The 12790-nt window shown below is 38.9% G+C and overlaps 2 protein-coding genes across 5 annotated transcripts in view; both read right to left on the reverse strand.

The window, feature by feature from the left end:
* Window positions 1-971: 971 nt before the first annotated feature.
* On the reverse strand, window positions 972-2341 carry il12a (interleukin 12a). Its single transcript, XM_085371497.1, has 7 exons — window positions 2323-2341; window positions 2064-2209; window positions 1848-1937; window positions 1650-1691; window positions 1399-1542; window positions 1243-1284; window positions 972-1106 (listed from the first exon to the last, which is right to left on the reverse strand). Exons 1-7 carry the CDS (start codon window positions 2339-2341, stop codon window positions 972-974), a joined length of 618 nt encoding a protein of 205 aa, XP_085227623.1.
* A 2777-nt stretch (window positions 2342-5118) lies between these two features.
* Window positions 5119-12790, reverse strand: part of schip1 (schwannomin interacting protein 1) — a 240416-nt gene continuing 232744 nt past the window's right edge. For all 4 annotated transcript variants that reach the window (XM_085371734.1, XM_085371735.1, XM_085371737.1 and 1 more), the window contains 3 exons: window positions 7939-8062; window positions 7169-7262; window positions 5119-6092 (listed from right to left, as the gene is read on the reverse strand). In XM_085371734.1, the coding sequence (XP_085227860.1) occupies window positions 6041-6092; window positions 7169-7262; window positions 7939-8062 (270 nt within the window). In that variant the 3' untranslated portion in view covers window positions 5119-6040. The remainder of the gene's footprint in view (window positions 6093-7168; window positions 7263-7938; window positions 8063-12790) is intronic.

Genomic DNA, 12790 nt, shown 5'->3' on the forward strand with positions numbered 1-12790 from the left:
TATTTGAGAAAACCACAATGTTTCATTCAGAGAAAAGGGTTGTTTCCTTAAAAGAAAAATACCACTAACAGTCCAATTTATCCCTGTTACAAATGTGTTTGTTGTTGTTGTTGTTTTTTCCTTTTCTTTTTAAACCATGTCAGAATCTCCAAAGACTTTTCATAAAACAAGTGAAATCACTGTTTGTTTCATCATTTTAAGGAAAGTGATCCGAATTCACACCAAAACAGAATAGTTCCTGCTTTTGATCGTGTCTCACCAAGTTTCAGCTGCTTAGTTTTTACGTAATATTATTAGAACGTTGTTCAAATAAAAGGAAACAAATCAGATAATGAAGAACTGAATACTGTGGAAAACAAAATCATCTGTTCTTTAAGGGTAGGATTCGAGCTCGAGACAAAAATCAAAGTTAAGATTGTTCAGGTGTTCCCTTCATTTACTTTTTGTATATTTTGAAACAGGCAGTAGCCTTGGCAGAAGAGATGAAATAACGAAGCGCTATTGACTGAAGGAAACAACCGAAAGTGTCTTACATGTCTCTTTTTTACTGCATTTCTTAACTTCTAACTGATGGTGAACAGTTTCAATCAAAATCACTTCAACTTTGATGCTTGATAACAAAATACTTTATTTAAATAACAATAAATAATACAACTGGAGATCAAATAAATAAATAGATGCAATAAATAAATAAATAAAATCATTATAACTCACGCCTAAGCGTAACGATAATTTGAACATTCTTCAGCACTTACTGAATGAAGATACTGGAGTTGAACCAGCTAGCTTATGCCTGAGTAAACTTCCTTCAGTGCAGACAGTTGTGCAGCAGGTACATTGTAGAACTTGGTCAGTAGTTGAAAGAGATGGTAGTGACTAATTAGGACAGCTTGTTCTGATGTGATAATAGAGATTTGATATTTGTTGTGCTATTATTTGATGAGGCTGAAGTTGAAGAGGTTGCAGGACGTTTACTTCCTGTGGTCTCCCGAGGAGATGTAGCCAATGGCTCGGTTGATAGTGATGGCTCTGATGTGGAAGCCTTTCATCATCTTATTCATCTCCAGCCGGTTGTTGTAGGACTCATTGCCCCACACTTTGGAATCCTGTTACAACAGGAGAGGATAGAGTGTGAATGCAGGACAATAAGGTCTCAGGAAAAGAAACCCCAAATACTCAAGATCAGTGATCCTAAAGACTGAAAGACAAGGTGTAAATATGGAACAAAGAATATAAAAATACCTTTGAGGGCAGGTTCTCTACGTCCAGCTGCGGAAAGCAGTTCTGTATAAACCGAGGAATATTTAGTTAGACAAGTACTTCCCAGGAGATTCAAACTATTTCACCTTGAAGTCTCGATGTCTCAATTTTAAAAAAGAAATTACAAGATAAACACACCTCTGTGAGATTCTTTGTGATTTCCACGATTGGGCTCAGAAGTCTAATTTCCTCTGGACCATTTTTGAGAGGACCTGTGAGGTAAGATGCAATCGCTTCGTGATAGTAGAGCAGGTCCTTCTTTATGTTCTTCAGACATTCAGTCTGTCAAAACAATGGGAAAACCCCGTTCAGTTTCAGCTACAATACCAACACATGCATATGAATCATAGCTTCTTTTTTATAGAACATACAGTGTGTCTGACACTGACCTCACTGAAGGAAGAATTTCTTTGTGTCACGCAACCTAAGTTCTGTGCAGGAAAACAAACAGACATTTAAAATCAGCAATGTTTACACTACAGTCATTTGAAGTTGCCCAACCAATTAAAACACAGTGAAAGCTGAACTGAAATTATGACAGCTGTCAGCTGTCCCCATAAACTGTGCTGCTTTGAGAAAAGGCTCACCTGAGTCAGAGTGGGTGCACAGGCCAGTACGGTCTCCCCAGTATTCCTCATCTCAATTTTTTCCGATTGGATACCATCACTCAAATAAATCTGTAATACACAGTAAAGAAATTATTGCTACAGAGTAGAATAATCACGGATAAACGACACAGATACCGAGAAAAAAAAGGGAGGAAAATCAAGCAAAAATCACACGCTGCTGAGATTTGTACTCACGCTGTCCAGAGCTTTTGAGATGTTCAGCAGGAGCATCTTGTAGAAGTCGGCGCACTGACCGCCGGTCCCCGGGCTCGGTGCGGGCACCGGGAGAGCTTCGGATGTGCGCCAGCTCAGGGACAGCAGCAGCACACAGCTGGCGACGTCTGCAAGGAAAGAGAGAAACAGCCGTCAACGCACGAGTCTACACGGGCATTACGACACCCAGTTTGCACGAGCACGCAACAGAGCAATTTAAATAACAGCCTATCTGACTTACATAGTTGAATGTTTGCCATAAGACTGCTGATCAGATAGGGAACTTGGTCCGAGCTTGGTAAATCAGCACTGTTTCAGTCTCCGTATGATGCTGGGGTTTATATACTTAATAGCTGGGGGGGGATTCCCTTAACTAAAACTAAAAGCATACATCATTATGTAATTTTTTGTATGGTTGAAAGAAAAACAAAAGATCTCTCTCTCTCTCTCTTTGATTAATAGTCTTAAATACCCAGCTCTGGGAAAAATTAATGCGCGATTTATGAGAGCATTTCCTATGTACCAAGGTGTAAAAAAGTCCACAATGATGAATAACCTTCTAGTGAGGTAATCGTTGAGATCTTTTTTATATTAGGGGAAAATAAACAAGGAGTTTGCCGATGTGATTGTTGCAGATTGACAAGAAGCATCTATGAGGGGCACTTTCGATAAACTATATATACTCACAAGCTGAGATTCGTTCAGCATCCATGTCCAGTGCCTTTACTTTCAGACTATATATAGCCCACAGTCCTGGAAGCTGACGACGCCCTACCCACAACATATCAAAGTATAGTCAAGTGACGGCGTTTGCATATTTGCATCAAATCAAAACAACACGGATGGATGACGATGAAGGGAAATTAGTTTTTTAAGCAAAATTTTCAGTACATTGAAGCGCATGCACTGCGCAGCCTGTTCTCAGAAAGTGTGCAGTGTTATAAAGATGCAGTGCACGTGTACCATTTTATTCACTGCAGCAGTCTGTGCTTGTGAGGTGCACAGTTATTGATTCCTGCAGACCTGGATGCAGAATAAATCATAAAAAACAGAAATAAAATAACCCAACTGTTGGTAAAAAGGAGCGGCTGATAGTAAACTAATCATAGCAGGGGCCAAACCAACATTGTGGTCTGTGGTGGTAAATTGTCAGTGGACTGTCATTAGGTGAGTAAGCGCCTCATTCACTTGTGGTAATTAATTCCACGGACGTTCTCCCCAACAGATACAACCGGGTGTCCATTCAGGCATGACTAATTACGCATGTTCTTGACCAACTGACTGATAACGTCAATGAAGAGGAGGTGGCATTATTATTATTATTATTTTCCTCGTGTTGAGGAGGAGGTGGTTGTGGTTTATGTCTGCTTTGTTTTCACTCATGCTCAAACTTGGAAAACAATGAGCAATGCCAACCAATCCCCACAGGGCAGGGTAACACGGTAGCCTGGCCATAGCGCTGTTTATCAAATCTATTAGAGAAATATCGGCTAAAGCTACAGTTTCTTTGCATAAAATATTAAATAATAACATTTAAATTACACAGTGTAGCCGCCTGACAATGTAGTCCCACCAGTATGATACTAAAATGCTGCTAAGGGACAGAGAATTAATTCACTGGATAATAAAAGTCCAAGAAAAAGTTTAAAAGAGAAGTTCTTCAGAATGGGTACTTTCTTCTACACTTAGATTATGTTCTATATATATATCAGCTCCTTTTTACTTATAAATTACCCTTTAACCACTCCAGCAAATGATATGAATGCTCCCAGTATCCATGAATGTAGTTCTGAACTGCGTATTTGCAAGTTTTTAAAATAGTTTTGTGTCGTGACACAGTGACTGTAGGTATTATTTACAAGAAGATAATTTTCAGGTGGCGTTTGGATATCAAAGTTAACTGTTAAATAACCCTACTACTTGAAACATTTAATTAAATAAATTCTCTTAAATTGGTTTTACTTTTCCGTGAAAGGAAAGTTAATCTATCCATTTTTATTTATTCATGTTTTACATGAAATAACAAAAAAGATGAAACAGACAGATGAGTGTTCATGTTCCGTGAAATGTGTATTTAACCTGTGTTAAATACACATTTCACTGAGGCTAATCCTAACGCTAACCCTGGAAGGTTGTGGATATGATCAAAACCTCCAGAACAACAGTGAAGGTGAGACTGTTTTAATGTCTATTTCATATGTGACAAATTAACTTTGAACTCTTTTTAGATGCTGTCTATGCTATGAGCTATCGTTCTGCTTTCTATCTATCCACAGAGGATCGGAGAATTACACAAGACTCAAAATGAGAGTAACGTGAAATTTTGAAACACACAAAGCACTACTTTTGTTCTCCTCTCTCACTCGTTTTCAGAAACTGCCGTCTACTGTGCTTACCCACTTTTGAAGGGAAGTGCATTCTCTGAAACTGTGGTCATCGTGTGGTTGAGAGGAGTTTCCTGGCCTTTGTCTTTGGACCATCAGACTTAAACTTACCATCACTCACTTTATACAATACAACATATGCTCAGATATATGATCCGAGAGTAAGAAGGGGAGATTTTCCAAGTAAAAACACTGTATTCATTACCAAACCTACAAGTCATATAGAACTATTTCTGTATCCTTTTACCTTTCACTGGACCACAAGTGGCCATTCGTTAAATATTTTAATTCCACAAACTGTCCTTTTTCTTGAGAAACAAAAATCCCTGAATGTGACCCAAAAGGGGTTGCCCAAATTGATATGAAGTCCCTTTAAGAGCAGAAACGCAACCCCAATAACCCTCGTAGTGAGAACTACGAGTGTCATGATGAGGCAAGACCGAAAAAGGGAGTTGAGTCATACTACGTGTGATGTGATGTCATATACTCTCACTGCTATTGTGAGGTTTTAGTTCTTGCACTCAAGGAGGAAGCTCAACTGAAAGCGCAATTTCATCTCTATGTTATGCAGCAGCAGCAAAAGCAGCAAGTAGAAGTGCACAGCAAACCGCCATATATGAAACAAAGTTTATTCTTTATTTTACATATCTGTACATAAACATTTCTTCCCTCAAATAAAGTATCTGAATACAGTAGGATGAAAACAATATTAACACACTTATTCATTTAAAATGACTCGTGTCAGAAAATCAACATTCACAAAATGTTGAAGAGCAATTAGAGTGAACGTATTACCAAAAAATCTACAACTCCACTACAAGGCAGGCATGTTTTCCTTTTACACTCTTATAGCACCTTCAAACGAACATTTCTCATCAGCTGAAAACGACCATTTGTGCAGAATAAAAACGGGTCGACTCTGAAATACTTTTAAATTACCGTCCAACTTAAAATGGTCTGAAGTTAGTTTTCCATGATTTTTTTTCTCATACAGCGTTGTTTCTTCTTTTTTCTTCTTTTTTTAAATCTCATGACTGACTTTCTACTAAATTTTTCACTATTATTTTGTTTTGTTTTTTTCTCCACAATTTTTGAGCTTGAACAGTCATAATTTAGTGGTGAATGTAGAAAGTTAAAAAAAGAAACGAGAGCAAAGCGAGGCCGATCACTGCACAGGAAGCTGGGGGACAGAATCCATGACGACACACAATCAGTTGCCTCCTCTCCCAGGAAACAGGACGTGCTACACCGTCCTTTGCGCTGGGAGAAAACCACAGAAGCGAATGAACGAGGGCGGCCTTCTTCTGTGCTGCTGCTACCGCTGAAGTCAGTGAGTTGGACAGAAAGGGAGATGGGGAGGTTCGGGAGCAGACAGGGAAGCAGCGAGGAGCAAAGTACTTAGGACAAGCGGGGAGGGGTTCGGATCGACGCGGGGCAGAGGTGGAATGGCTGGAGGGGGAAAGCTTGTTTGGGAGCAGGGGACTAAGCTTGGCATAGGGAAGCGGATTGTAGGTGAGGGTGGGGAGTGTTAGGGTGGGGGGTGCTTGGGTGGAGGTTGGGGTGGTGGGGGGCATCTTATTTGGATAGGGTTTTCTCAGCCAAATGTTTCTGCTGGCTCTCGGCATGCCTGGAAAGAGAAAAGTTTTATATTATATTTATATTGACACTTAAATGATGAATTAAGTGACTCAACAAATCCAAAGATAAACAAGAGCACTCAAGCAGGGCAACTCCCCCTGAAGAGCGAGGGCCACACTAAAACTTTGTCACAATATGATGAGCCAAGCCTGTTATGACGTTGCAGAGCGTCGTACTAAAAACACAAAGTCTGCTCTCTCCACGCCCTTTCATACAACAAGTTACTCAAATTGGTTTCTTGACTTTTTTTCATGTCCCCCAAAGCCTAGTACATTATTAGGGAGTTTGAAGATGATTAATAAAAATTGTGGATAATATAAAGTTTTTATGATTTTTGCATTTGGTACCACCCTGACAACAAATTGGTATCGATCATCACACCAAATTTAGAAAACTGTGGATGCTAGACCGCTAACAAAGAGACAGACAGAAACGGTTACACACAGAGAACAACACCAACAGCTAAAGCTGAATATCTGATCCCCACATGCCCTGGCTAACCTGCTGAGCCCGCCAGAGGTTTTTTCCTTTCAAAGGGAAGTTTCTGTCTCCCCAAGTGCTTGCTCATAAGGGACTGTTAGATCGCTGAGGTTCTTTTTATTAAGTTGAAAAGTTGAAAAGTCTTGACCTCTTAGTGTAAAATGTAAAAAAACTTCTTTGGTTTAAAAAAAAGGAAAATCTACTAAAATCTCTTAGGTGCACAGGTGCATTGGGTGGCATGTTCACCTTCACATGCATCACCATTAGTTTTACTTCAGGAGCTACATGCACAGCTGAAAACAGTCCCTTACAAATGGATTACTTACTCACATTTGAGTAATGTTTGCTCAAAGGGGAACTCTGCACATTTAAGACATTAAAGCTTGCAAGTGTTTACAATTCTCAGGGAGAACTACTTCACATGTGATAAGAAGTTGCGCAAAGACTTTTACAGCCACTGAGAGAGCCGTTGAAGTTTGCAAAATCTGCGTATGAATGAATCCCTTGCGTTCTTTTTTATAAGTTAAAAAAATAAATAAATAGTGGGACGTGCAGTGAATAAATAGTTGAAAAGTGCTTTGCCACCTGGTGAGGTCCTCTATGTCAACCAGCATGGCGTCTTGCTCCATGTGTAGCTCATCCCGAATCAGTAGCAACTGTACGAGCTCCTCGTTGAGACCTGGAGAGATCGATAAGAGGCGGAACAGACACTGACCACAATGATACAGCATAATTTCATATTCAAACTACTGAAACTAGGGAAACACCACAATTACCACAACTGATCATACCAGTATTCCATTGTGATCCTAACAATAGATACTAAATCTACAAGAAACACTGGAAGTGATCCCCTCAAATTCCCATTATGGGTTCATACCATGGCCACTGAAAACTTTATCAGCAGTCTGACCACACACACTCCCGCTGCTCTCGCTGTCTTTAATATCACATGTTACAGCTATTGTCCCTTCAGTGCCAGAAAATATGAAGCATAAACTAAAGACATTTTCAACGGGGAAAGTCTGCTTTGTAAGTAAAAACAAACTCGTGCTTTTGGACTCCTGGGGATTTTTGGAACTTTTTTATGTAAGATGCGAGATTATTCATCCAGCAGTACAGGGATCAATGATGTGTACCGTGCAGTAACAGTAAATGCTCAGGGGAAGCTGTTAACTGGTACAACTCTCTGAAGTGACTAACTTATATATAAAAGTACTTTCACATCCACTAAAAAGGGTAGGGGTCACTATGTATGTGCATGTTTTTCCCCAGTTTATCTCTTGCTCATTTCTGCAAGTGAAAGCAGAGGTCAGCGTGATTCTGTTTGTATTCTGGGCGTGTGGTCAACTCACTTTCAATCTGGGAGTGCAGGTCGTTTACTATAACCTGGAGCTGTCCCACTGTCATGTCTCTCAGGTCTGTGGGCTTCAGGCTCCTTTTCATTAGACACTCGCTGATGTGTGGCATGTGTGGAAGCTGCCGAAATAGACACACAGAGTTATGTAGGGGAGAAAAAACAAGAGCAGAAAACCCTGTTAGACAATGTGTTTTCCCTAATTGGATAGTGAAACCTCACGCTAATAACCAAAGCACAAAATGCACAACTGACTTCTTTACTTTTTAAAAATATTTATATTTGAATGTTTACAGATGACAAACTGATCAAATTAACAGAAAACTGATGCATTTAATATTCCTTAAATCCAACGTGCAAAAAGCTCCATAAAGGCTGTGACTGCAGCTCATGATCCCGAGCCTTTAAACCACACAGACCTAGAAACAAATTGCCCTTCACACCCTCACGCCACTGGAAAGTGGCTCGTCCTCATCGTCTTATATTTTATGTTTATACGTTTTATCGCTGTAACGCCAAGTGTATCATATTTGATACGTCAGTTTTCGAGACCTCTACATCATCAGTGATTTTTTTAACCCCCTTATATGTTTATGTCAGTTTAAAGAAACGAATGCCGAATGTAGCGAAAACTCATATATTCAAATTGATATTCATTTTTTTAATTTCAAATTTTTCAGAGGCTTCAATGAACGTTCCAGTTTTTTTAAAACAAATGTGATTTTTCTGGCAATTATCTCGTGGTTCAGGCTTTAAAGGGTTAATTATATTTCTATGGTAAAACATGGTAAATGCTGTACATGTTTTCAGTTCCTCACCGCAGCTTTTCTACACATTTATTTCCTCGACAGAAACCGAAGGACTGATTGTTTTGTGAACACAGAAATTGCTCTCCAGCAATTTGCTCATTTGCTCTGTTTTCAAATACTTAACTCATAACTTTAATAACTTTTTGATAGCAGCAATAAACTATAAACTTAAGAATTACCAGCTCGCTATATTTTAAGGCTTTTAATGTTTAGACGTGTTTTCTTTTTCTTGACAATCTCTTTTAAAGTACAGTATGAACACTGAATAGGTAATAGCTCTGTAAGTATTTACCCAAACACACATGAAATACATTATGTACCCCATAGAATTAAAGCTGGTATTTTATAACTTATAGAAGTATAAAATTTAACTTATGTAACTTCAATTTCAACATAAACTCCAATGAGTTTTATTAAATCACCAAAGATTATAAATTCAGTTTTACTGAGTTTATTGTAACTTCACTGTGGGAGCTTGTTTCTGCCACTGAAAAATAACCAGAAAAATCAATTTTCAGTTCAATATCTCAAAATTTCAATGGATTTTCTCATTTTTTTACATATTTACTCTGAACGTTGATTTGAAATTTTGAGTTAATAATGCAACATTTTGACTTCTGGATGACAACGAATGCTCGTTTTGTTTTCCAGTTGCTTAAGTGTTTGTGTCAAATGATTTAACTCTTCCAACAAAACAGACTCTGTACTATCCGAACCTGAACAAGTTCTGAATTATGTTTCATTGAATCTCTATTTTAAACTTCAGACATTGGCAGATTTCATTCAATCTTATGAATATCTGATCTGCCATTCACTGCTCCCAGACGCTGACATCTGACATCTGAGCCTGATTAGATTTACACTTTTTTTGTATTCAAAAAACAACCTTAAGAAAAACAAACGTGAACCCGGTTAAACCCACACTGTCAGGAATTATCAGCAGAATAAGGGCAGTGAAACTGAATCCGAGTGGGAAATAAAAGAGTCAGCTGTTTTGCCTGAACGCTTTCTGTTTGCATTCTGCAAAAGGAATGAATGCATCCCAGGCTCCTGCTTCCCTGCTGAAACAAAAGGATATATTTCCCTTTGTTTTTCCTTTGAGCGGCAGTAAAGGTGGGGGATTTCAAGTAGGCGCTACTGTTTGTTCACAAACATGTTGACAGCACCTTATACAAGTCCACAGCACATGAACTCGGTGTCTCTGTGGGTTGCTGTCTCTCCAGCAGGGGCCAACAGTGAGACCACTGAATTATTTTTACTTCACAGAGTCATCTCATGTCTAATTTACATTTATATCACCTCTCTTTTCTTGGAACCTTTTGATGCTGCAAGTTAGCAAGAAATCACAGTCGGTTGCACCTGTAGTGCAAACATCGAGCACGTAATCAAAGACGAGTGACGAGAAAGAGATGAGAAAATAGATATTTAAACTCTCCCTTCACTATTACTTTTAACATGCTAGAATCTGTGTAGCATTTTAGTGCATGTATATATATGTTTTAAACTTTTTTAGGCTTTTTTCTGCTGGTTTTGTGTATATCAGAATCTCCTTGCACTAGCACCTGTTCCTTCAGATGCAATAAAGCACTAAAGCATCACGTGTGCTTAGTGAGGCTCACCTGGGCGTATCATTTCCTCTCTGTCTCTGCCTCTCTTAACAATCTGTGTCAACCAGTCTGCATTCTTTATCTTTGCATCCAGCGCCCGTTTCCTCGGTCGTGGCCCACTTTCACCTCCAGCCTCAGTGGAGATAAACGCGAAGAGAACGCACTCATGCTCTCTTTTCGTAAGGGGTGCGTGGGCTCGCTCTTCTTGGTAGTCTCATTTCACTTTCACATTACTACCGGAGCAAGTATATATGAGGCTGTCATGCGTCAGTTTCAGTTTCGGGAAATTGGCTATGTACAAGAAGGTCACCTGAGAGTGACATAAGGAGAAATGTGATGTCAGCATGCGTGGGCCATGGGAAAGGCTTGAGACTGGTATTAGTCGTGACTCAACTTCTGAGTTTCTGTGGTAGACTGACCGTACTGCTAATTGTCATCTGAATATTCAAAACCAGAAAGATAATTTCCTGTGATGACTCTGTGTCATATTGAGGAGCTGTAAAGCTTTGTGAATGAAGTCAAGAAAGAAACTAGAGGCTTTACAGTGGAAACAAATTATTGCCCCCATTTCCCTCTTACTCATTTTCTCACTTTCTCTCAGTGATTCTGCTTGAAATTTTAGGACGACTCTCTAACCAGCAGACAGACGTTTAGGTGTAATCTCACTGCACAGGCCACAGTTTCCGTTCTTTTCTCTTGCCCAGTGGCAGGTCTGGCCACTTCATCAGAAACTTCATCACTTACTTTTAGCGTATCATTTCTGTTGTTTATCCAGTAGTATTTTCAGTTGGTAATGAAGTATTAGCATCTGGTATTAGCTATAAACGCAGTAGCTTTAGCTCATATTTGAAATCTTTATGGATTATCTTTAATTTTTTATTCAACCTGTTACCTGTAGGTATATATTAAAACTCTTCGTATATATTTTAACTGTTTGTTAGTAATGTAGCTTTAACTAATATTTCACCTGTTTATCTTTAGTTTATCCACACAGAGCTAAAGAAGGATAATGATTTAGCAATTAACTATTTCACCTGTTTATCCTTAGAGTTTTAGTGCTACTTTAATTATCTTGACCCAGTCTTGCTTTGGAAAAGCTAGTTTTCTTCAAGATGTCTTGACTTTAAGGTTTTATAAACAGACGGTGTATAAAACATTAAAAGTCTACACCTGACTCGGGGTTACTGAAAGCTGTGTATAACAATAAGTTTTACATATCAGGGCATAGTACAAACTAGGCCTTCACGGGATTATTGCAGCACCTTGAGTCATTTCTTTTTCAGCCTTTCTGTTGTACACCTGCTTTATGCCAAGCTTTAGCTGTTGGAGAAATGATCTATTTAGATCTACAATACTTTGGGAAACACAGGAGTTCACGGTCGACTTAACAGTATGAGGTGTTTGTGCTGATTGTGTTGATTTGCAGTGTTTGGACTTTCCCAAATGTAGTGCTGTGGCCAAATATCTGTCCAAGGGACACTGTTCCACAAGTCTTGTGGTTCGTTCAGTTGTAATTTTGCAAACATAATCCACGCTGTCGTGGTTTTTGTTGTTTGTTTGTTTATGATTGATGGGGCTTTTTCTGTATAATTGCAGAGTCTTTACCTTACAAAATAAAACGCCTTGAGGCGACTGCTGTTGTGATATGGAGCTATATAAATGAAACTGAACTGAAAAAGTGCATTTCCCCTTTTTCTTTTTAAAGACAGAAGAGCCTTGCTGCCCAAAACCCTTCCAAATAAGCCGTACTTGTTCAGTGTTTTTCCTGATTTTGTTGTGATGAACTTTAACATTTATTATGCTAACTGACTGAGTTTGAGCTGTGGCTTTGGGGGTTTTACAGTTTCTCAGCATTGCACAGTCTGACCTTGGGGTGAATTTCCTGGGACATCCACTCTTGAGACGACTGACTACTGCCTTCAGTATTTTCCACTTGTGAATAATCTTTCTTAGAATGATGCATGGTCATTCCTTACGTCTTTCCTCCTTGGCATTTCTCTAACCTACACCTGAAACTTCACAGATTTGTTCACACGTGCTGATGACGTTAATCACATGCACCTTGCTGCTGCTTACACTTTTAATTCCTATGGAAGCATTAAGGGTGTTCTTACGTTTTCACACACACTGCTTTGACATGTTGGCTCAGTTTTATATTAAATACATAGTGTAACATGTCATGGTTTGTTCACCTGAGGTATTTACCTAAATTTTAGAACGGCTAAGGACCAGATTATTTTTAATATGTAAAACCTTAGAATTTAAACAGGGTGTAGTTTATTCTGACTTCCTCTGCCTCAGCTCACTAAGATACGCATTACACTAATTTGTAATGATATCTTAAAGGACGTCTTTTTTAAACAAATTATAATTTTACACTTTTCAAATTAGTTGAGGCCTGCAGATGAACCACTTGTGGTAAAAGCGCTCTTAG

Source organism: Diplotaxodon limnothrissa, linkage group LG14 (genome assembly GCF_057381915.1).
Source record: "Diplotaxodon limnothrissa isolate DT_005_m linkage group LG14, D_limnothrissa_male_GT1.1, whole genome shotgun sequence".
NCBI classification, from domain to species: Eukaryota; Metazoa; Chordata; class Actinopteri; order Cichliformes; family Cichlidae; genus Diplotaxodon; species Diplotaxodon limnothrissa.

Coding starts and splice junctions, on each gene's coding strand:
- il12a (XM_085371497.1), bottom strand. Junction 1,543..1,649: donor GAAATTCTTCCTTCAGTGAG/GTCAGTGTCAGA, acceptor TTGTTTTGACAG/ACTGAATGTCTGAAGAACAT. Junction 1,107..1,242: donor TAGAGAACCTGCCCTCAAAG/GTATTTTTATAT, acceptor CTGTTGTAACAG/GATTCCAAAGTGTGGGGCAA.